This window comes from Amblyraja radiata, chromosome 28 (genome assembly GCF_010909765.2).
Source record: "Amblyraja radiata isolate CabotCenter1 chromosome 28, sAmbRad1.1.pri, whole genome shotgun sequence".
Classification (NCBI taxonomy): domain Eukaryota; kingdom Metazoa; phylum Chordata; class Chondrichthyes; order Rajiformes; family Rajidae; genus Amblyraja; species Amblyraja radiata.
The window spans coordinates 9529288-9555015 of record NC_045983.1 but is presented as its reverse complement, the minus strand read 5'-3'; the positions used below and the strand labels follow the sequence as shown (position 1 = coordinate 9555015).

General features: G+C 41.4%; 1 protein-coding gene across 1 annotated transcript in view; it reads right to left on the bottom strand.

The window, feature by feature from the left end:
* rpa1 (replication protein A1) overlaps positions 1-25728 on the bottom strand; it is a 97751-nt gene that overhangs the window by 10671 nt on the left and 61352 nt on the right. Inside the window, exons 10-16 of the mRNA XM_033045742.1 lie at positions 23856-24048; positions 23296-23435; positions 17225-17373; positions 12715-12844; positions 5278-5454; positions 4409-4516; positions 1223-1309 (exon numbers count right to left, since the gene is read on the bottom strand). Coding sequence (XP_032901633.1) covers positions 1223-1309; positions 4409-4516; positions 5278-5454; positions 12715-12844; positions 17225-17373; positions 23296-23435; positions 23856-24048 — 984 coding nt within the window. The remainder of the gene's footprint in view (positions 1-1222; positions 1310-4408; positions 4517-5277; positions 5455-12714; positions 12845-17224; positions 17374-23295; positions 23436-23855; positions 24049-25728) is intronic.

The following is a 25728-nucleotide window of genomic DNA, read 5'->3' as shown; positions in this document are numbered from 1 at the left end:
TGATGCAGCTGGTAGAGCTGCTGTCTCACAGCGATAGACCCTGGGTCAATCCTGACCTCAGGTGCTGTCTGTGTGGAGTTGGTACATTCTCCGCGATTGCGCGAGTTTCCTCTGGGTGCTCTGGTTTCCTCCCACTTCTCAAAAACGTGTGGGTTTGTACGTTAATTGTAGGCCTCTGTAAATTGTCCCTAGTGGGTAGGGAGCGGATGAGAAAGCGGGATAACGTAGAACTAGTGTGAACGGGTGATCGATGGTTGTCGTGGACTCATGGAAGGGTCATGCTGCATTTCTAAACTCAACAAGGCAGAAGAATGGACGTGAGATGGGCAATCAATCTACTCACACTTGAACAGAGAAACAGGCTTGAGTAATAACAGTCTCCATTTACTTCCCCAATAGTTATTTGTTAAAGGTGAGAGGATGTCAGACAGGAATGATGGAGTGACCCCGCAGAGTAATCTTCAACAAAATCAGAAGTACATAAGAACTGGGATAAAAAGACTGGCTGTTGGTGCGTGGGAATTAATGTAAAAATTACAATATTGAACAGACCTAGTTTGGTTTAGAGGGCTTGTAGAAGATCTTAGCAATGGGATAGTCAAATAATTTGGGAAATTGTTACGTGTCAGACTTTAAAGGAATGGAGTCGAGTTGAGCATGCACTCTCTCCATGATATCCATCTGTGGAACTAGGGGTAATAAGCAGAAATGTAACCTAGAACAGGCTCTTTGACCCACAATCTCTGTGCTGAACATGATGCCAAGTTAAACTAATCTCATCTGCCTGCGCATAATTCTAATCCTTCCATATCCAGGCGCCTACCCAAATGCCACTATCATATCCAAGTCCACCAACACCCATGGCAGCATATTCCAGGCACTCACCACTCTCTAAAACAAAGCGTACACCTTTAAACCCCCCCACCCCCACCCCCACCACAAGCTATGCCCTCTAGTCTTCGACATTTCCATCCTGGGAACAGATGCACAAAATTCACAAAATTAATGAATTATTGTTAATTTGATTCCAATCAATAAAATGTCACAATCATCTCTTCATGTCAAATGCTTGTAAACTCAACTGGGAAGTTAAATCATCAGGCGTTAGCATTACAGGACTCCTTTACTGCTATTTTCATCACAGACTACCCTGCCAATAGTACATCTTATTGAAAATATAAATCAATATTATTTAAAACCTACTCTAGATTAAGATACTTACATTGTAGGTTTCAAGTTTGACACGGATTCTGCAGATGTAGGACCGGAAGTTTGCACCCTGGAAAATTTCTTCAAAGGCTTGTTCATTCTGTAGAGAAATTTTAAAAGTATAGCACAATTAAATCATGAAAAGTTCAAAATGTTGACGACCCAAAAAAAAATGCAACTTGACATAACAAATAGCATCCTGGATGTTGGGCAGAAAGGCAACCAAATGAACCATATTTTAGAAGATTTTGAGCATGTTGATTAAGTTTCATCACCATGAGCTTTGAATATGTTGAGGATGCATCTAGACTCCAGAGTACTGGGAAAGAGGGGACAGAAAACAACAGACCAGGTACATCTTGCAAATCCTCTCTCGATCTATTCAAAAACCAGTGGGAATCTACAAGGGCCAGCCATCCTCGTTATTTTTAATGCATTGTGATAAAGACTCTAACCCCAGCCCCAAACCAGAAAAATATCACCGAGCAGCTGGATATACTTCTCCTGCACCCACTACAATCATATTTCACTTTAATTATGTTTTATTTATTACCCTGTCATTTCTGCCTCGTTGGCTTTGTATTTATACGAGCATGAGCGCTGAATGCAGAAACTATAACTCAAGATCATACTGACACCCGTTATTCCAGTAATGCCACCAAGCTAAAAAATATTCAACTATTTGCATGAATGCCAGAAAACACTACTGAATATTTTTTCCAAATTGTTCAAATAAATGAAGGAAATGCGTTATATAACTGGAAAACTTTACCCACATAAAATGTATTTCCAGTTTAACTCGGTTGGTGACCAATGCCAATTTGAGATCAATAGCTGTTTTCCCTTCTTGAATCTTTTCTGACCTTACATCTATCTATACCCAAATGTAAAGGCACAAGTTGGGGGGTGGAATATCACAAATAGAAAGTACACTTTAAAATAACAATACAAGTTGGGCGGCACGGTGGCGCAGCGGCAGAGTTGCTACCTTACAGCGTCAGAGTCCCGAGTTCATTCCCGACTATGGGTGCTGTCTGTACAGAGTTTGTACATTCGCCCCATGACCTGCGTGGGTTCTCTCCAGGAGCTCCGGTTTTCTCCCAGACTTCAGAGGTACAGGTTTAGGTTAATTGGCTTGGTAAAAATTGTTAATTGTCCCTAGTATGCGTAGGATAGTGTTAGCGTGCAGGGATCGCTGGTTGGCACGGAATCGGTGGGTTGAAGTGTATCTCCAAACTAAACTATCTCCACAATGTATCTCCAAACTAAACTAAAACATGTGAAGATACAAGGAACTGCTAATGCTGAAATCTCGAACAAAATACAAAATGTTGGAGTAAGTCAAGCTGCATCTATGGAGGCAGTTTTGGATCGTGACCCTTCTTCAGATCTGATACTCCCCCTAACTATTCCCTTCACAGATGCTGATTGACCCATTGAGTTACTCCAGCACTTTTATGTATAACAGAAGTGGACATATGTGCAGGGATTTTGCAACAGTTTGAACAATATTTACTCTGCAATTCAATCCCAAACTATGCCAAGTTAAAGGTAAGAATCCAGAAAAATAAGAGCTGAAACTAAGTGCCAGAAGTACAATACCGAATAGCCAAAGGGAAGGAGAAGTTGACAAGGAACCTTTTGATGGAACTGCCTTGAATATACTCTTTAAAAGCAGTCCTTTTATCAGTGCTCCATTTTCATTTACTATTCGCTTTCAAGAATTCAGCAGGAAGAGAATTGGGCTCCAGCCATTTTTGATGTTAGTTGAAAAAGGAGGTACTAAGAATGAACACCATCTCACAGAGGGGACAATATCCACTCTGGCATCAGTTCCACATATGTATACACAGAGAACCTTAAAATACTAGGCTAGAAATATTGTTTTATTTGCACTGGTTTGCCATGTTTGGATTTCATAGACTTAGAAGATTAGAGGGCTGCTCCCAGGAGATGAAAGTAAGCCAGAAAGAAAGTGGCTGACACTTTACGATCCGACTGTACGCTCCTTCCCTGGGTAACGAATGGATTCCGCTTTTACAGATATCCATGAATTGATTTTTCACCCCATAAATCAGAAAATGCACAAATATCACTCAATATGGTAACCACACCTTGACAGTATTGTCATGAACCAAAAGTACATAATAAAATTGATGAGAAAGAACAACTACTAGTGGTGGTCGGCGTGGACTAGTAGGCTGAAGGGCCTGTTTCCACGCTTTAACGCTAAACTGAACTATTAAAAATGGAGAGTAAACTTTGGCTATCTATAAGAATAGCATGCACATATATTGGACTTTGAATTGAACAATATTATGGGAGTTCATTTGTATGTAGGATGTCCATTTGTCAGGTGTTCATGTCACAGGGATCACCAGCAAGATATTTATCTGTGCCCCTGGCTACTCCTTAGCAACAGAAAAAAATCAGAAAGGATATAAAATCATTTATCATTAGCATCATAAAATATGTTCAATTTATCAAGTTTGGATGAAATTGTCATTGACTCAAAACATTAACTCCTTTCTCTGTGATGCTGTATGCCGTTGAGCTATACCAGCATTTTCCCTCTATGTCTATGGCATCTGACTAGTCAAAGAATTTAACCAATAATCCACCAAATGATGGGAGGAAGCAAAAATAAAAATAAAAATACACGCTGAGAGAGCGCAAAATGGTCTTGAGTTAATTAGTTGAGGAATGTTCAACAGCAAGTGATGTTCAAGTAATAACCAGAAGACCCAGGAAGAATTACTGCCTTAACTTTGCGAAGTAGACCACCTTTCGTACATGAAAATACAGGAGAATTTCTGCATCGTTTCGAAATGCTGCATTATCATACCAGCTTACTATTATTTGCAGAATTTTCATGTGCAGGACCAATTGTTTCAATAAATTAGCACATTTGAGGCCTTTAAAACCTGCAGGAACAAATGGGGACAAAGCTTCGAAATGCCAAAAACACTCATTCAACGATAGTGGTTTTAAAAAAGCAAATATTCTCAGCCAAGAGCTCAGTTTTCAGCACTGGTACTCAGTGCCTTGGGAATGGAAAACTAGTGCAAGTTGATAGTTTCTTCAAAAGCAAGAAGTGTAAAATAATTAATGATCCAAAAAAAGGAAAAAATAGAAATTCAGCTGCTCCTGTCCAAAAATTGAAACTAAAATATATTTAAGAAATCTAATAAACACTCACCTTGTCCTTCAACTCTCCGAGATAATTGGCATTCTGACCAAGAATTGCTTCTCCTGTTTCCTGGAAACATGTTATCCATTGATTTTCTCCAAAATCTGCGAGATTTACCTTCAGGACATAATTGGAGACTGATTTACATCTAAAATGCTATTATATATTTTAAAATCTTTCATTGGGAAAAATTGTTAAAACGAAAGCTTTATATAACATTTCAAAAGTTTACCACATCTCTAATTAATCTGGATGACATTAAGAGAAAAGCCAAAGTTCCCATCAGTTACTGTAAAGTCTTGCACCAATTTCCAGCTCTCATTCTCCAGTCCAAAAAATTATGCAGCAATTACAAGAATGTTTAACAGTTGTGTGTAAAGGACACATCCATCCTGTAGCAACAGACTGACAGTAAAATTGGTGAGTTACTTGTACTCTACATGGTCAGCTCGTCTGAATTATGTATACTCATCACCTTGGAACTAATTATAAGCATTCAGAACCTTAGAAATTGCTGACACTTGGAACTGCAGATGCTAAAATTCTGGGCAAAACAAAGTGCTGGAAGAACTTAGCAGGTCAGGCAGCATGTGTGGAGGGAATGGACAGGCACCGTTTTCATTCATGACCCTTCTTCACACTGATTGTAATGGGGGAGAAAGCCTGTCTTCTCTCTGATTCGCTGAGTTCCTCCAGCACTGTGTGTTTCGTTTAGAAAATTATGCCGTGCAATAAGGGTCTCGACCCGAAACATCGCCCATTCCTTCTCCCCACAGATGCTGCCTCAGCCGCTGAGTTTCACCAGCATTTGTTGTCTACCTGTGCAGGAATTAAATTATTTACCTCGGGGAGAAAGTATGTTCTTAAAGTATACTTACTGACAAGATCATTCGATATTTGAAGTTGGGGAACTCACGATCACACTTCTCACACCTGTAAAGGCCGTTCTGTTGATCCACAACCTTTTTATTGCAATCTGCAGTCGGGCATGCCTGGTACATGCAGTTTTCCTTCCTTAGGTACACAATGGTACCTACAGTTGTGTAATAATCAGGCTGTAGAAGATATACCATTTGAGTGATTATGAGAGAAAAAATGACCAATTGATGATTGAATAATAAAACATGGAAAAATATATTTTTGCCCATCGAGTCCACGCCAGTTCTATGTGATCCCATTTTCGCCTCCACTCCCCATACACTAGGGAAAATTTACAGAGGCCAATTAACCTACGAACCCGCATGTCTTTGGTATGTGGGAGGAAACCAGAGCACACAGAGGAAAGCCACGCGGTGAAAAGGACAGCGAGCAAACTCAAAACACCAAGCACGTAAGATCAGGATCGAACCCAGGTCTCTGGCACCGAGGCAGCAAGTCTGCCACCTGCGCCACAGTGCTGCCGAGAAACAGTAACATTACAAAATGCTTGGGTGCCAATTCTCACGGCACAATCATAACATCGAATTGAACTAATAGTATATACAAACTTCCAAAGGACTGACTATCAGAGTGCAACTGTTTAAATTAGAAGTTAATACAAGATGTGCTCAACAGGACACACTGAATCATCTGCACTGGATTCTAACTCTGGCCTTTTGAGCAGTAATATATGCTTGGTGGGCCTTTCCTTCCACTTCATTTCCACTTTCTCAAGGGCAACTGAGGTGAATAAAGGCAATTCCCTCGTGCAGTTATTGTCCGTGAATCAGTTGCAAGGTGTGCTGCAAGGCAGGGCTGCCAACATTGGGTAAGCGTAGGGAGTGAGAAATTACAAGAGACCAAGCCCGAGGGAGCGTAGTGACCGGGGGTGGGGGGGACAGGGACCCCCTCCCATTGGTAGGGAGCTTTTGAATTTTTCAGCTTGAAATTGTGCAATCTGGTGCATACTGTAGCGAGTCTTTTAACTTACACTTGAATGCAATATTTATGCTTTAAATTGGATTAGCTATAACTAAGGTTAGGCCAAATTATATTCCTAATTACATTCCACAGTAGAGCCAGGCTCTGATCAACGGGTGCAGCACATGAATGATCTTCGTATATTCATGTATGGAAATCAGATTATAATCAAACACTTGGCCCAACCTGGGTCTCACTGCACACCTGGTACTACTCCTGACCCTGACTCCAGTTGCATACCTTTTCTCATTCCTGACATTGAGTCCAGCCTTACACCTGGCCCCCTATTCTACCCTGATCATAGCGGCTTACCTGCTTAGGTTCCCAGTGCTGAACACTCCCATTGTCCCAGCTTTGACTGCACACCTAGTACTATTCCAGACCTTGACTCTGGATGTGCGCTTAGCCTTGCTCCTAGCCCCTCTGCACTGAAAATATATATGGCCCACACATAAACCTATTACGTTCAAGTCCTCAGGTGCTTATCTAATGCGGTAATCTTTTATGGGGCATTTCACAGACCAAATTTTGTATAACAAAATTTGCTACATCCACTGGCTTCCTTGTTATCTAACATGCTAGTTACGTTGTCAAAGAAGTCATCAATTGGTTGAACACAATTTCTCATCCATGAAATTATACTCATTCAGCTGTATAAGCATTCTGTTACCATTTCCTTCATTTTCCTAACAGACTGGCCTGAAATCATTTTCACCCCCAATATTTTCAGTACCTTGCCGTCTTCTTCTCTGCTGGTACTTTTCCGAAATGCAAAGTTCAATAACTATATATTCACGCAATATTATTCACTTAAATGTGATCTTCAGAGAACATTCTTGAAACATATAAGATTGTTAAGGGCTTGGACACGCTAGAGGCAGGAAGCATGTTCCCGATGTTGGGGGAGTCCAGAACTAGGGGCCACAGTTTAAGAATAAGGAGTAAGCCATTTAGAACGGAGACGAGGAAACACTTTTTCTCACAGAGAGTGGTGAGTCTGTGGAATTCTCTGCCTCAGAGGGCGGCGGAGGCAGGTTCTCTGGATGCTTTCAAGAGAGAGCTAAATAGGGCTCTTAAAAATAGCGGAGTCAGGGGATATGGGGAGAAGGCAGGAACGGGGTACTGATTGGGGATGATCAGCCATGATCACGTTGAATGGCAGTGCTGGCTCGAAGGGCCAAATGGCCTACTCCTGCACCTATTGTCTATTGTCATAACATAATATTTTCTGTGGTATTCATAACACTACAATGATAAAAAGATCATTGTTTTGATTGCACCTACCAACATGCATACATTATTATATTACAGTTAATATGTACCGAGGGCAAATTTTTGTTCCAATGCTCTCCATTCCCAATTACTTTTACATTGAAGTGATTGAAATCCAAGTGAAGTTTGAATGTCATCAGAAAAATAAAACCTCCGGAATGGATGATATTCATTACGTGGTTGGTTGGAGTCAGTATCAGCACAATTACTATATTAAACTTTGAATCTTCAGATGTCCTGGTTCAAGCTAAAATTAATGACAAATAATAAACTGCTCACACATTCCACTGCAAGTATCTCTGTCACTCCTTTAAAATATGCCCCTTCTTTGAACAAGCTCTTAAACATCGCATCTGAATCAGTTTCCATCTGATTACACTCCTTGAGGATGTTCATCTACATGTTCAATTTATAAAAAAAACAAGATTGGGGACATTTCTATTCAACCTGTCAAAGGAATTTGGGGAGGTGGGGGTTAGAAATAGTCAGTGAGGTAAACAAACATAATAGTTGAGTGGCAAATGACAAGTGCTACCTTCCCAACATTTAACTGAAGGAAATAATGAGTTATCGGGGCTGTATGTTGTGAGAGACAGCCTGACACCTTGCATGTCATTTCAATATTACACTTATCCCATGCCCCTGGATATTCCAGAATAATAAATTAAGGTTTTGTCAACTAATTACAAATCAGGCCAATTACAAATCAATAACATTAGCTAATTCCGAAACACGAAGTGCTGAGCATTGGGATCCAGACATCACGGACAACAGTTCCCCGCTCACATCTGGCAGTGCTCTCTGTCTGAACCTGAGGCCACGGCGCGTTTTTCAAAGTGGGGAGGCTAAGCGATCACAGATCACTGGCCTTGGGGGTACCCGGCGATGGAGTGGAGCAACCGAGTGGGGGGAGGGCGTGGGAGGGGTTGTTATCCCTCCAACGGTAGGGCCTTTTTGAAATTTGATGTATTAAAATCATGTTTTAGTGCATTGTAGAAGTATGGTTTCAATGTTTGTTGTTTGAAGTATTTTTAAGAGGTAACTTTTTAAGGGGTAACTTTTTTCACACAAATGGTGGTGGGTGTATGGAGCAAGCTGCCAGAGGAGGTAGTTGAGGCAGGGACTATCCCAACATTTAAGAAAAAGTTAGACTGATACATGGATAGGACAGGACTGATACATGGAGGGATATGGACCAAAAGCAGGTAGTGTAGCTGGGACATGTTGGCGGGTGTGGGCAAGTTGCGCCGAAGGTCCTGTTTTCACACTGTATCACTCTATGACTACATTATACCTCCACCATGCATGAATGCTCAAAATCAAGTGGTCGAGTTTTATTGCCATATACTCAAGCATAGAAACATAGAAAATAGGTGCAGAAATAGCCCATTCGGCCTGAGCCCGAGTCAATATGATCATGGTTGTTCATCTAAAATCAGTACATCTTTCCTGTTTTTTCCCCATATTTTCTGATTTTGCGAGCCCCAAGAGCTAAATGTAACTCTCCCTTGAAAACATCCAGTGAATTGGCCTTCACTGCCTTTTGTGGCAGAGAATTCCACAGATTCACAACTCTCTGCGTGAAGAAATGTTGTCCTCATCTCAGTGCTAACTGGCCTACCCTTTATTCTTAAAATGTGACCCCTGGTTCTGAACATCGGGATCATTTTTCCTGCAGTTACAGTAAGTGAAAATCTAGCAGGCAAGCAGGATGCTTTCTCCAACCACCCCCATTTGAAGGCCATTATCTTCCACCGTTTCTAACCAGTGCTGGATACTTACTTCCAGCAGCCACTGGTTGACCTCCAGGATGCACCGAGCCGCAGCCTGGTCCATGCCGGTCACCTGGGCGAATTCGGCACAGAGACTCTCACGGCAGCAGCGCAACGCTTCCGATGCCTCAGACAGCCCGGGACTCTTGCACTGAGGCTGCTCCATGGCCAGAGCTGCAGCGGGCAAACACTCGCCAGCCCCGCAAACACTCGCCAGCCCCGGCTCCCCGTCCGCATCTGTCCCCGCCGCTGCTTCTGCTTCCATCCCTCCCTCAGCCCCGGCTCTCCAACACATGCGGCCCATACAGATGATATAAGTTTTTTAATTTTCGTTGATCACAGAATTTCTCACGACATAGCGTGAGAAATTTGTGATCAGTGTGAGAATGTGAGAATTTGGCGAAATGCGCAATTCCCATGCTCAATGCGTGAAGGTTGGCAGCCCTGTGCATGGTTTGAAAAAAAAAAAGTGTTATCCTCCACGAAAAGCAGAACTATAATTAATGTCTTCCTTGAAGTAAACCAATCCAAATGAAAATTTCCGAGGTATGGGTGCACAGCATTAAAAAAAGCAATAACATTACACCTACATGGATTTCTTGTCAATAAAACTACTTCCAGCAGCCCCATCACTTAGCCTGCATTTGTATCAACTTCATTCATTATTAATGCCAATGTCTACAATTATAGCAGAGAAACAAATAAAGTTGTCAGTCTGCAATTTAGTAGACTTCAATAAATAACACTATATTACCTTTTCCCACTTATTCACTGAAGATATCTACATTTGCCACTTATCCCTTGGAAACTGAAACTTTAATGCTCGAAATAAGAGCTTAACAGAAAGAAAAACAGTACCTAAACAAATGAATTGTTTGAGCCTTTTACTGTCTCTATAAATATATTTGAATAAGCCTTTCAAAAGGCAATTGCTTCATACTTTTGTGCAGAACCAAGTAGAGTATGGTGTACAATGCAACCTAACCATGTAACCATTCGGTAACGGACTCTCGTTTATGCCTAATTATTTTAGAATATTATCTGGAGGAATGCTGGATAATTATTTTTTAAATTGTTTGGAGAAAAAGATGTGTTGTATAAAGTTTAATGGAAATGGGTGGGATGGGCAGTAAAGACTACCAAATAAACTTATATAACTTTTATTTTGCATTCTATAAACCTCAAAGTGCATTAGCTGGGAGAGCGAGAGCCAGATGCAAAGTATAACATGCTACATTAACAAACAGTCCTCCCATTTTAGCACAGTGGCACAGCGGTAGAGTTGCTGCCCTACAATGCCAGACTATGGGTGCTGTCTGTACATTCTCCCCGTGACCTGCATAGGTCCTCTCCACGATCTCTGGTTTCCTCCCACATTCCAAAGACATACAGGTTTGTAGGTTAATTGGCTTGATATAATTGTAAATTGACCCTAGTGTGGGTAGGATAGTGTAAGTGTGTGAAGATCGCTGGTTCGTGTGGACTTGGTGGACCGAAGGGCCTGTTTCTAAACTAAATTAAAATTTATTACAAAGTAGATGAATTTTAAAGCAATGTTAAATCACTGTTTTGTATTGTTGTGAAAATGCAAATATCCAGGTATCAAAAGCAGACACGCAGAACAAGTTTCATCGTCTATGAGTTCACTCTTTCCTCTTCCAAAATAAAAGTTGGATGTTGAAGGCTTTTACAATTACCTTGTTTGGTTGATAAAATCAAATGGTTTAGATTTTCAAATTGCACTTAGATCATGAGAAACTGATAAACACGAACCAACGACAAAAAAAATCTCCCTTTCTTCACTGCCGACCAAGTTGTCTAAACTGGTCCTACTTGCCTGCATCTGGGGCTCTCCGACCAAACCTTTCTGTTTGTGTAGCTGATCAAGCATCTTTTAAATATACCTGCCTAACCCCCTTCTTCCTTGAGTAAGTAGTACTCCCTCAGGTAAATCTTTCCTTTCTCACCTTAGACTACTCTCTAGTTTTAAACTTTCCTACTGAGGAAACAACTATGACTATTCACCTCATGTGTGTACTTCTTGATACCACTATTGTCATTTCTAAGCATCCTGCACTCCAGGGAAGGAAGATGCCTCCACTTATAATGCAAATACTGCAGACCCAGCAACATGTCAAACTATGTTTGCACCCTTTTCCAGCTTAATGAAATCCTTATTGCAGCAAAGTGACCAAACTGTATAAAGCTCTGCAAATGTGGCCTTATCAACATCTTATACAGCTGTAGCACAACAGCCAACCCCTGTAGTCTTCCCCCTAACCAATGAAGGCAAGAGTCCCAAATGTCATCTTCACCACCGTCCACTGTGTCGCCACTTTCAAGGAACTATGTACTTGCACCCTCAGGTCCCCGTTTTAGAACACTCCCCAGGATCCTACCATTTATTGTAAATGTCCAGCCCTGGTTTGCTTGGCCAAAATGCAACACGCTTGCATTTATCCAAATTAAACTCAATATGCTATTCTTTGGCTCACTGGCCCACTTGATCACGATCATGTTGGAATCATGGATAACCTTCTTCACCATCCATTCCAATTGCAGTGTCATCAGCAAACTTATTAACCTGTGACACCAACATTCACACCCAAATAATGAACTACAGTGGACAGCACCGATTCCTGAAGCACACCACTTGTTTTAGGCATCCAATCTGAAAAACAAGTCTCAACCACCTGTCTCTCTGTATCCTGCCTTTAAGCCAATTTTGTATCCACTTGGTTAGCTATCTCAGGATCCCATTTGATAACTTTTCAGACCAGTCCACCATGTATTACCTTGTTAAAGTCCATGTGAACAATATCAATGTCCAGCCCTCATTCATTGCAGCTGCAAACATGGTCAGACACAGTAAGCTTAAGCATCACAACTTTGTAGTATTTTGTTATAGCAGTGTGTTAATAGGCACCGACCTGGAAACAAAAATCAAGTTTGCTTGCCAGCCTGCACAAAAATCATCATTAGTTGTTTTTGGGTGGATGGGTGGAAAAAGCATAGATCAGGTAAGAATGGCTCAGTATGACTACAATATTCTTGAGGCAAATAGCATGCGATGCACAGACCAATCTCCCAAACTGTTACCCGGGCAGTACATTAATGTGCAGAGGCATGCACAGAAATTAATTTAAAACAAACGAGTTTAGCATTCAGGAGGGAAGGGGACAAGAAAGGCTGAAGTGAGAGGAACACAAAATTAGTTGGATAAGAGTGTTCTGGTGCAGCACAGGCCTCAAAGTCATACAATTCACTCAAAATTCTCAGCAAGAAACTGTTATATAAAGCAACTTGTTGATATTTGGAATTACCATCATGACGGGTTGGGGCTCATAACAATCAGCCCATCTTTGAACTCACCTTATCTCCATGACCCAAATTTTCATTTTTAACTTCAAGCATCACTTTCCAGTTTGCGTTTCCTCCCATAGAACCACCCTTTACATCAGAAATAGATGTCCCTTCCATCACCCGGCCCTCAGAATCAAACCTGCATGATAAAGTTAACATAGGAAATACTCACATTGAGATATTTTACAATTCGAACAAATGTTAGATGCAAACAATAAACTCTGAAGTACATTAAGCATTCAAACATGGCCATGGAGTGGAAAAATTGAAATATTTATAACCTTAAGAGATCACCCTACAATCTTTTAAGTTTCAGCGTGTAAAGCAAAAACCTTTTACAGGAATCAATCTTCCGAGTCCATGCTGGACTGACTGCATGGCAAGTTTAATCCACCACACGTTGGGCCAACAGCAAATGACATGACCAGGTGACACAGAACTCAGGGAAAAATAACAATCTTTTCATGCCCATTTTCTACAATATTGAGTCTTTAATGCAACATAACTCCACAGGCACTAGTATCCTGCATTTCCTAAATTCAGTTCTCAGTTTACACTGACACCTTCATCAACATGTTTAAAGTGGAAAGAAGAATTGGAATCTTGGGAGTTTTTTTCAATCCAACACCAAAATGCCATTATGCCATTGTGTGTGTGTGTATGCTGGTGGGGGGGAGAGAAAATAGACCGAGAGAAAAAATAACAGTAAAGAGAAAAAAAGACAAAAGACAGAAAAAAGCCAGAGAGGAACGGCAGAAAAAGACAAAGATTCAGGTGAATTCGATACTCCGATAGACACATTCCTCAGCACACACCACATCCTCAGTGAAGTGGAGTCTTGATTCAATGTATCAGATAATGGTAGGCAAACGATATTCTTTTATCACTAGGAAGCAGCAAATGGTGGCACAAAACAAGTCTCGTGGATCTTCACCCAAATCCCAGGAGTCTACAACTGCCCACGAGTCAGCACTAATGTCCCTGGAGTTTGTTGGGTTTGAGTGTGGTGGAAAACAATAGAACAGCTGTCGATACTTCAAGTTCAAGTTCAAGTTAGTTTATTGTCATGTGTCCCTGTATAGGACAATGAAATTCTTGCTTTGCTTAAGCACACAGAAAATAGTAGGCATTTACTACAAAACAGATAAATGTGTCCATATACCATGATATAAATATATACACACATGAATAAATAAACTGATAGTGCAAATAACAGAAAGTGGTTGGTAATAATCAGAGTTTTGTCCGAGCCAGGTTTAATAGCCTGATGGCTGAGGGGAAGTAACTATTCCTGAACCTGGTTGTTGCAGTCTTCAGGCTCCTGTACCTTCTACCTGAAGGTAGCAGGGAGATGAGTGTGTGGCCAGGATGGTGTGGGTCTTTCATGATACTGCCAGCCTTTTTGAGGCAGCGACTGCGATAGATCCCCTCGATGGAAGGAAGGTCAGAGCCGATGATGGACTGGGCAGTGTTTACTACTTTTTGTAGTCTTTTCCTTTCCAGGGCGCTCAAATTGCCGAACCAAGCCACGATGCAACCGGTCAGCATGCTCTCGACTGTGCACCTGTAGAAGTTAGAGAGAGTCTTCCTTGACAATCCGACTCTCCGTAATCTTCTCAGGAAGTAGAGGCGCTGATGTGCTTTTTTGATGATTGCATTAGTGTTCTCGGACCAGGAAAGATCTTCAGAGATGTGCACGCCCAGGAATTTGAAGCTCTTGACCCTTTCAACCATCGACCCGTTGATATAAATGGGGCTGTGGGTCTCCCTCCTACTCCTTCCAAAGTCCACAATCAGTTCCTTGGTTTTGCTGGTGTTGAGGGCCAGGTTATTGCGCTGGCACCATATGGACAGTTGCTCGATCTCTCTTCTGTACTCTGACTCATCCCCATCAGTGATACGCCCCACAATAGTGGTGTCGTCAGCGAACTTGATGATGGAGTTCGCACTGTGGTTCGCTACGCAGTCATGGGTATAGAGTGAGTACAGCAGGGGGCTGAGCACGCAGCCTTGAGGTGCTCCCGTGCTGATTGTTATTGAGGCTGACACATTTCCACCAATACGAACAGACTGTGGTCTGTGGACGAGGAAGTCGAGGATCCAGTTGCAGAGGGATGCGCAGAGACCCAGTTCTGCGAGTTTGGTAACCAGTTTGGAGGGGATGATTGTGTTAAATGCCGAGCTGTAATCAATGAATAACAGCCTGACATATGAGTTTTTGTTGTCCAAGTGGTCCAGTGCGGAGTGGAGGGCCAGCGAGATCGCATCCACCGTTGATCTGTTGTGGCGGTACGCGAACTGCAGTGGGTCCAGGTTTTTGTCGATGTAGGAGTTGATTTGCTCCATGATCAACCTCTCAAAGCACTTCATCACCACCGGCGTTAGTGCCACTGGTCGATAGTCATTGAGGCATGTCACCTTACTCTTCTTGGGCACCGGTATAATTGATGCCCTTTTAAAGCAGGTGGGGACCTCAGACCTCAGAAGTGAGAGATTGAAAATGTCCGTAAAAACTCCCGCCAGTTGGTCCGCACAGGTTTTTAGAACACGGCCGGGTATACCATCAGGACCAGGTGCTTTTCGGGGGTTCACCCCTCTGAAGGATTTCCTGACATCGGCCTCTGTGACTGAGACTGAAATGCCATCGCAGCGAATGGGGTAGACAAAAATGCTGGAGAAACATAGCAGGTGAGTTTCTCCAGCATTTATGTCTACCTTTAATTTTTCCGGCATCTGCAGTTCTTTCTTAATCAATACTTACTAGAAGCAGTCAGTCAAGCATTTATAGAGAAGATAGACACAAAAAGCTGGAGTAACTCAGCAGCACAGGCAGCATCTCTGGAGAGAAGGAATGAGTGATGTTTCGGGTCAAGACCTTTCTTCAGACTTATAGATTTCAGATTTATAGAGCCGTGTCCCAAATTTAGACTAGAGTGTTACCTGGTCCGGGTGCAGATCAAGCATCAAGTTAATAAGTCAAAAGTGAAAATCTACCGCCAATGGCTTTCAAATACCATTTTGTTTTGTAAAGAGATTTAAATTCAAACAATTTTAAACTACTTTAATCAGTTCCATTAACATTTGATCTACACTTGCATAACCTTTACGTTTCAGTCCAAAGTAAAGCCTTGAAAAAGGCCACAAGGAAATCACACAACTTGGTGTCAACAGAATTAAATAGCACTGCTCCAACTTCCGCAATCACACGTTAGTGTTCTGTAAAGCTGGGTTCACATTAGGGTGATCTAAATTTCAAACCGTCTGGCTCCAAAATGCCCTTTAAGTGCAATTTCCCAAATATGACAGCATCATTTTAAGATCCTTCCAGGTTTGATTTCCATGTCTACATCTATCAATATAATGCATTACACAAATTGAAAACAGTTTTCCTACCCCCACTGTTGCACGCAGGCAGTGGAAAAAAAAAAATCAAGCTAGTGTTGTGTGCCTGCAAGATGAATTATTGATAGGAAACTACAAGAAAGATTTTCACTATTGACACCAACTGCCAGTTGGAGGCATTTTTACAGACTTACTGGCAAGACAAATGGTCCTACTGTAGATTAACACAGATCTAATCTAAAACAGTTGCAGATTATTAAATCAATTCCTGTTACTCATCGTTTAAAGCTGCAAAGTTTTCCCTCTAAAATTTGGAAGGTAAATTTCAGGAATGTATGCTTTTCCACATTACTGATCTGTTCTTTGGCCTTGTGTTGCTCATAAAATCAGCTCCCAAGGAAAAGATAAGAGACCAGCGATGCAAGTGCAGTCTTTGAATTGGAAGCAATGTCTTTGAATATTGCTAAAGAGGTAGAATATTGCTTAGATTCTCAATAAGCAATGATGTGAAAGGAAGCAGAGTTTAGGTGAGAAAGCAGATCTGGTTACAGTCTAATCAGCAACAGACTTCCTGAATGGCAGGCAGGCCTATTCTAGGTCCAAAGTCTAAAATTAATCTCATTCAGAAAAACATCACATACAACCATCACAATTGAGAAAGATCTGTGTTAGCATTGTATGTCGAAGTCAGTAAAGTCAATGCAGCAACAGTGGCACTAGTTACTTGTATAAACCATTTCCAACAGATGAGATATAGCATTAAAAGTATGTACTTTTGAAAGGTATTAAATATACTCACATTTTCTAGTGCCCCACAGCAACAAATTAGAGACAAGCAATTTATTTTTCTCCCTTTTATAATTTTGATAATTGAATCTACATGAATAGGGATCAGCAGTGCACCTGTATGTTAGGTGTCGTAACCAAACATATTGAACACAAAGTGCACAACAGTCTAGCACCAGATTCATTTAAACTATGAACTAAAAATGTTCTACATGGAACTAAAAAAAACAGCGTGGGAGCAACTCAGTGGGTCAGGTAATATCTCTGGAGGACATGGATAGATGACATTTCAGGTCAGGACCCTTCTTCAGACCTGGTAGTGTTCATATAATATATACACAAAACATTTTAAGAATCAAATACTACTATCAAGGAGGGAACAAAAACACACCATGCTCTCAGTTTGAATGCCTCTGGAATGTCAGGGTTAATCAAGGTGGTGCTGGAGCTCAAGATAGACAGAGATCTGCCTCCGAAATCTGAAAGGCGGGCTCCTTTAACAGCCACCACTGGTTGTTCTGATCCATCAAACTTCTCCGCCTGGAAAATAAAGCAAGAATCTTTAATTGAAGACCAGAGACTTCCATCTGTAATCCTGAGAAATTATCAAATGGCCAACACTTTCGTTCTGTGAAATTTATCTTCTTGATTACTATTGTCCAATGCGTTCTCAACATTAAAAGCTAGAAATCATCAACATCCCATCTCAATCAAATACCATCCGATCTACAAAACACAGAACAATGTAATAGCACACAATGTAACAATTTTTTTAAAGTTTAGTTTGTCTCCATCCACATTTCACGCTGCCTTAGTAAGGCCACTATCATAATCAAGGACAAGTCTCACCCCGGACATTCCCTCTTCTCCCCTCTCCAACGAGGCAAGAGATACAGAAGTGTGAAAACTCACATCCCCGGATTCCGGGACAGTTTCTTCCCAGTTGTTATCAGGCAACTGAACCATCCTATCGCCAACTAGAGAGTGGTCGTGAGTTACCATCTACCTCTTAGGAGATCCTCGGACTATGTTTAAATGGACTGGACTTTATCTTGCACTAAAGATTATTTCCATTATCCTGTATATATGCAGTGTGAGCGGCTTAATTGTAATCATGTAGTCTTTCCGCTGACTCGAGAGCATGCAACAAAAAAGCTTTTCACTGTCCTTGGTAAATGTGACAACAAACAAAACTAAAAGCAGAATCAACGTAACAGCACATGGTTACAATTTCTCCATGTTTCTTTGCACAGAAACCTTTAATTACAGATGCTCCCAGATTTACGATGCTTCGACTTACGATATTTTGACTTTAGGTTGGTGCAAACGCTTGGCAATGGCAGCGAGCCGCACATCACTTCCGGTCACGTGATCGAATTGTATTAATTGCGTTTTCGACTTCCGACTTTTTCGATTTACGACGGGTTTGTCGGAACGTAACCCCATCGTAGGTCGAGGAGCAGCTCTACACTTATTTCTTCAGCAATTATGTAATACACTCGAGAAAAAATGTTGGTACTTTAATTTGTGGTAAAAAATGAAACCTACTAATTACTGGCCCTTTTCCCTAAACCTTCAGTACAAGCAACCAGTACGTTATGGGCATTTGGGCAACAGAAATTTGCCCTTAGACAATTCACAAACCACGAGCTGAATATTTGAGATATGGGATAAAATTTGCTCGCAGAATTTGTGGAGAAAGTTTCATGCACGCATCTATGCAGAACACTTTTTCGGAACACATTTCTCTACCTCCTTCCCAATGGAGGTCACCTGTAACCTTAAAGTGTGGATTCATTGATTATTGAAACGATCTATCAGTGTACGTACACCATTTTATAGGCACTCCACAACTCTTTTCAAGGTCTTTCAACTGCAATCCCTATTCATGTTAACACATTGGTGAACCCACAGCTGCATTTTATCCTTGCTATAAGTGAATGCTGAATTCTGCATACAATTCTGGTGTAGCAAGCTCAATGTGACAATCTTTACTCCTTTTTCAATCTTTTTTTCCTAGAAAACATGCCTCCTGCTTTCCGAAATGCTCACTAGACCAACACCACAGTTCCACAATCCACGTTCTCATGAATGCAGATAATTCCCAGACTCCTAACATTTAAAAACATTTAGTGCCCTCCATAATGTTTGGGACAAAGACCCATCATTTATATATTTGCCTCTGTAATGCACAATGAGATTTGTAATAGTACAAATCACATGTGGTTAAAATGCACATTGTCAGATTTTAATAAAGGCCATTTTTATCCATTTTGGTATCACCATGTAGAAATCACAGTAGTCTTTATACATAGTCCCTCCATTTCAGGGCACCATAAGGGTTGGGACTCAACAATGTCATGTAAATGAAAGTAGTCATGATTAGTATTTTGTTGCATATCCTTTGCATGCAATGACCGCTTGAAGTCTGCAATTCATGGACATCACCAGTTGCTGGGTGTCTTCTCTGGTAATGCTCTGCCAGGTCTGTATTGCAGACATCTTTAGCTTATGCTTGTTTTGGGGGCTAGTCCCCTTCAGTTTTCTCTTCAGCATATAAAGGTCATGCTCAATTGGGTTCAGGTCAGGTGATTGACTTGGCCACTCAAGAATTGACCATTTTTTAGCTTTGAAAAACTCCTTTGTTGCTTTAGCAGTATGTTTGGGATCATTGTCCTGCTGTAGAATGAACCGCCGGCCAATGAGTTTTGAGGCATTTGTTTGAATTTGAGTGGATAGGATGTGTCTATACAATTCAGAATTCATTTTGCTACTACTATCAGCAGCTGTATCATCAATGAAGATATGCAAGCCAATACCTTCAGCAGCCATCATGCCCAGGCCATAACATCCCCACCACTGTGTTTCACAGATGAGGTGGTATGCTTTGGATCTTGGGCAGTTCCTTCTCTCCTCCATACTTTGCTCTTGCCATCACTCTGACATAAGTTAATCTAAAAGGTGAAACTAAAATGTTTAAAAACACCCGTTAATAAAATCTGACAATGTGCACTTTAACCACATGTGATTTTTTTTCTTTTACAAATCTCAAACTGTGGAGCTCAGAGGCAAATAAATAAATGATGGGTCTTTATTAATCTTCGTCTCATCTGTCCACAAGACCTTTTTCCAGAACTGTGGTTGCTCTTTTAAGTACTTCCTGGCAAACTGTAACATGGGCATCCTATTTTAGCGGCTAACCGATAGTTTGCATCTTGCTGCGTAGCCTCTGTATTTCCATTCATGAAGTCTTCGGCGGACAGTGGTCATTGACAAATCCACACCTGACTCCTGAAGAGTGTTTCTGATCTGTCGGACAGGTGTATGGGGATTTGTCTTTATTATTAGAGATAATTCTTCTGTCATCAGCTATGGAGGTCTTCCTTGGCCTACCAGTCCCTTTTCGATTAGTAAGCTTACCAGTGCTCTTTTTCTTCTTAAAGATGCTCCAATCATTTTGGTAAGCCTAAGGTTTGGCTGCTGTCTTTAACAGTTTTATTCATGTTTCTCACTCATAATGGCTTCTTTGACTTTCATTGGCACAACTTTGGTCCTCATGTTGATAAACAGCAATAAAAGTTTCCAAAGGTGATGGAAAGACTGGAGGAAAGACTAGGTGCTGAGAGCTCTCTTATACCTGCATTAAGGAAGCAATTACAAACATCTGTGAAGCCAAATGTGTCCCAAACATTATGGTGCCTTGAAATGGGGGGACTACAGGTGCTCCTCAACTTACGAAGGGGTTATGTTCCAATAAACCCATCGTAAATCGAAAATATCGTAAGTTGAAAATGCATTTAATACACCTAACCTACCAAACATTCTCTCTCTTCTGCTGTGCCATGTCCGTTTTTTTCTTGGGAAGCAGCACGATCTTGATGTTGAACACTTCTGCTAACATTTTGTTTAGCAATATGTATTCGAGATGCGTTTCTATGCACACAGTATTCCTTTTCATCAGCACATCGTAGTGATCAAGTGAGCGCAGCATTCTTGTCACTTTGAGAGCACTACTCCAGCAGCAGCGAGAGAAGTTTACTTCTCATTTTTAGAGAAACATTCATTTTCGTATGGGATAATTTAATCTCAAAGATTGACATTGCAAAAACATTAATTGGAGATTTTTAACATTTAATGATTTTTTTTTCAGCAGTTGCTGGACTAGCACTGTCAAAGTGACACAAATGTTGTGGTGTGTGGGGAGAACCGCACAAAAACGGCTGCTGGCGCTCATCGCTCCACTAGTTTCGACCGACCTAGTGAGAGATTGGAACCGAGAGAAAGAGAAGGAAAGAATGAGTTCCGAGCTACTCCGGCATAGTTGAGGAAGCCGGAATTTCCCGGCTAATGGGGAGGCGAGGGCGCAGAGGGAGGAGGAGGCGGCGGTGGAAACAGCACCATCCCGCCTCAGGCTGGCCCAGTGCCTAATAAGGGAGCAACGGCCTAGATGGGGCGTCGACAGCAACAATAATCGGCTCAGCCACAGCCGGTGCAGCTGCCCAAGAAGGCGTTGGTCAGCCAATCGTCACAGAGCGCGTCTTGTCAGTGGCGGCGTCCAAGCAAGCAGCAAGCAAGCCGAGGCGCGGCATCTCGCTGGCCGCGCTATCGGTTTAGTTTAGAGATACAGTGAGGAAACAGGCCCTTCGGCCAACCAGGCCGACCAGCAATCCCCGCATATTAACACAATCCTACGCACAACAGGGACATTTTTTAACATTTACCAAGCCAATTAACCTGCATACCTGTACGTCTTTGGAGTGTGGGAGGAAACTGTAGATCTCGGAGAAAACCCACGCTGCTCACGGGGAGAACGTACAAACTCCGTACAGACAACACCCGTAGTTGGGATCGAACCCGGGTGTCCGGCTCTGCACTCTACCGCTGCGCCATCGTTGTTTACACTCGTGATCGCGTGGCTGATTGGGAGCTGCTGCTCGCTGCCATTGCCCAGCATAACGAGAGTATCGTACCGCATATCCCTAGCCCGTGAAAAGATCAATATTCAAAACTCAAAGTACGGTTTCTACTGAATGTGCATCGTTTTTGCACCATCGTAAAGTCAAAATATCGTAAGTTGAAGCATCGTAAGTCGAGGAGCATCTGTATGTATAAACACGGCTGTAATTTCTACATGGTGAAACTAAAATGTTTAAAAACACCCGTTAATAAAATCTGACAATGTGCACTTTAACCACATGTGATTTTTTTTTCTTTTACAAATCTCAAACTGTGGAGCACAGAGGCAAATAAATAAATGATGGGTCCTTGTCCCAATCATTATGGAGGGCACTGTAGCTATCCCATTTTTACTGATCGAGTGATTAGTTTCATATTCCTCCATATTACAATCTGTCTACCAATTTTTGCCCACTCATTAAATCAGTCTACATTGTGGTTGAGTCTGAGTTCAATCTCACATTTTCCCATTCAAATCTGCTCCATTTAAAACCTTGGAATATCTTATCCATTTTTAATTCCAAACTTTTTTTTCCCGCTATTCTCTCTTTGTCTCCAATCTATGCATCCCGTTTGTGAATCTTATATTCATGATAACCCTGCCAGAAAATCTTGGTATTGGTTTATTATTGTCACATCTACAGTTAGGTGAAAAACTATGTTTTGCGTGCTATGCAGGGAAATCACAGCATACAAGGTATAATTATGTCCTTGGAGGTATACTGTCAATTATGCTAATAATAACCATGTTTCCACCCATTCCTTAAACAACAATCGATGCTGATGTTGTTGATATTTCTGATGTTACGGAAATGTATGAAATTTGACACAGAACCTACAAGTAATAACAAAGCTATACTCCAGCGATGATTTAGAATCAACTTTGTTGCATCCTCCTTGCCGTACAGGTCAGGGCCCTTTCTCTGATTAAAAGTTGGCGGAGGCACAGTGGCAAAGTTGCTGCCTTACAGCGCCAAAGACCCGGGATCAATCCTGACTATGGGCGCTGTCTGTAGGGAATTTGTGCATTCTCCCCGTGACCTGCGAGGGTTTTCTCCGGAACCTCAGATTTCTTCCCACACACCAAAGATGTACAGGTTTGTAGGTTAATTGGCTCAGTATAATTGTTAAATTGTCCCTAATACGTGTAGGATAGCGTTAGTGGGCGGGGATCACTGGTCGTCAGACTCGGTGGGCCTATTTCCACGCTGTATCTCTAAACTAACCTTAATCTCAAGTGATTTATTTTGCTGAGCTATGAAGGTCCCCAGGAAAAGTTAAAAAGCAAATTCCACAGTACGCGCTTGGTCACATCCTAGTTTCGAAAAATTGGTTTAAGCTGCAATCAGAAGATGTGTGCACACTGCTTCATTCAAACCTTGAGCACAGTTTATGCAAACAGAATTAACAGGGTATAACTGATTAGCATAAATTTAGTTGTAAGAATATTCACATTATCTTAAAAGTCTGCAAAACTACTAGTCAATTCTGGAAAAGGGTTCTTACATATTCTCCCCACAGTGTAGCACTGACAACTTTCCCAGACATGTCCATTAGGTTGATATTTCTCTTGGATACCTCGCGATTATTTGACCTCACTGTTATCTTACTGACGTCTTCAAATGACTTGCAGATTCCAATTACATCTGGAATGAGATTTTTTTGAAAAGTGAAAATTTAAAATAAACAGCACAGCATGAGAGAAAAAGTCAACATTTTTTAAATTATATTTTTTAATTCAAGTGCCCAGAAATGTTGTGTTTCAGAACCAACATGTATTGGAACCTCCTTTTCTCCATTTTCAATTCACATTGGCACTCTTAGCATCTCAATTTAATTTGTTTTACAGGAACTAGCGGCCAAATTATTTTCCATCAATTTAACCCATTTCCATATTTATAGATTTAAAAAAAACTATTTCAGCGGAGACGAGCAAAGAACGTCCAAAGCATATTTTCCATTAACTTATTTTCAGGCAGCACCATCAGTGACCAGAAGCAGTACTGTAACAGTCTGTTGTATTGTTAAACTACCCCACACCAACATTTCCCACCATAATTCCTCACCAAGCATTGTATCTTTGTTCATGTTTTCCAGCTGGTTAATCTGTACAAACTCAAATTGTACTGTGGGCAAGTCATCTGCGTCATCACACGGGATCACGGAAGTTTCATTGTTAAATGTCATCTCATAATCGTTCTTCACGGACGTGTACTGTTTGTTAGCAGTCTTCAATGTTCCTTTTGATACCAAATATACCTGGAATAACATAACAAGTCAACATTTTTAGACTCAGCTTGATATCCTGTCTCAAGTTTGACCACACACCTTCGATTCTTATATCTGGAAACAAAAAATTCTGCAGACAGGTTGTATATAAAATAGTGCCATGGCATGAGCGAAGCTTCAGTCAAAAAATTGATCATGATTGCTCACATCTTTAACGCTTGCAAGATTTTCATTTCAAACGGGGGAAACTGGTAGAAAAGGGAAAGCAATGCCTTTCGTACTCCCAAAAGGTCTTTACTCAAGAGGCACGCTGCATCGAGTGAATGAAGTGCTCCTACTCGATTTGACACTAGTGCCCAACAAATGACCCACACTCAGTAGATTACTTAAGATAGACACAAAAAGCTGGAATAATTTAGCAGGTCAGGCAGCATCTCTGGAGAAAAGGAAGACCTTTCTTCAGATCAGACCCGAAAAGTCAGCTATTCCTTTTCTCCCGAGATGCTGTCGGTCTCGCTGGGTTACTGCAGCATTTTGTGTCTATCTTCGGTGTTAACCAGCATCTGCAGTTCCTTCCTACACATCGAGTAGATCACTGGCCATGAATCAAAACTGATAATAGAAACAAATGTGCAAGCAGCAAGTCCACAATTGGGTAACATACTCATTGTCACTTTATTATATTTAAATTTTTTCCACCGGTTCATGCAAGGAAAAATAGTGAACAATTTCAAGAAAACATTTTCTTGGTAATTAACATCATAAATGATCGGAGTAGAATTAGGCCATTCGGCCCATTGTCTACACCGCTATTCAATCATGGCTGATCTAAATCTCCCTCCTAACTGCATTCTCCTGCCTTCTCGCCATAACCTCTGACACCTGTACTAATCAAGAATCTATCTATCTCTGCCTTAACAATATCCACTGGCTGCAGCCTTCTATGGCAAAGAATTCCACAGATTCACAACCCACTGACTGAAGAAATTTCTGTTCATCTCCTTCCTAAAAGAACGTCCTTTAATTGTGAGACTGTGACCTCTAGTCTTTGACTCTCCCACTAGTGGAAACATCCTCTCCACATCCACTCTATCTAAGCCTTTCACCATTCTGTATGTTTCAATGAGGGTCCCCCCTCATTCTTCTAAACTCCAGCGAGTGCAGGCCCGGTGCCAACTAACGCTCATCATAGGTTAACCTATTCATTCCTGGGATAATTCTTGTAAATATTCTCTGCACCCTCTCCAGAACCAGCACATCTCATAATATTCCAAATGCGGCCTTACCTGCACCTCGGAGCCTCAGCATTACATCCCTGTTTTGTACACAAGCCCTCTTGAAATAAATGCTAGCATTGAGTTTGCTTTCTTTACTACTGATTAGTCTTGCAGATTAACTTTTTGGGAATCCTGCACCAGTACTCCCAAGACCTTTGCATCTCAGATTTCTGGATTCTCTCCACATTTAGAAAATAGTCTACATCTTTATTCCTACCACCAAAATGCATGACCTCACACTATGCTACATCTGTCACTTCTCTGCCCATACTCCCAACCTGTCCAAGTCCTTCTGCAGAGCCCCTGCTTTCTCTACAATACCTGTCCCTCCACGTATCATCCACAAACTTGGCCACAAAGCCTTCAATCCCCTCGTCGAAATCATTAATATGCAACGTGAAGAGTAGCGGCCCCAGCACCGACCCTTGAGGAA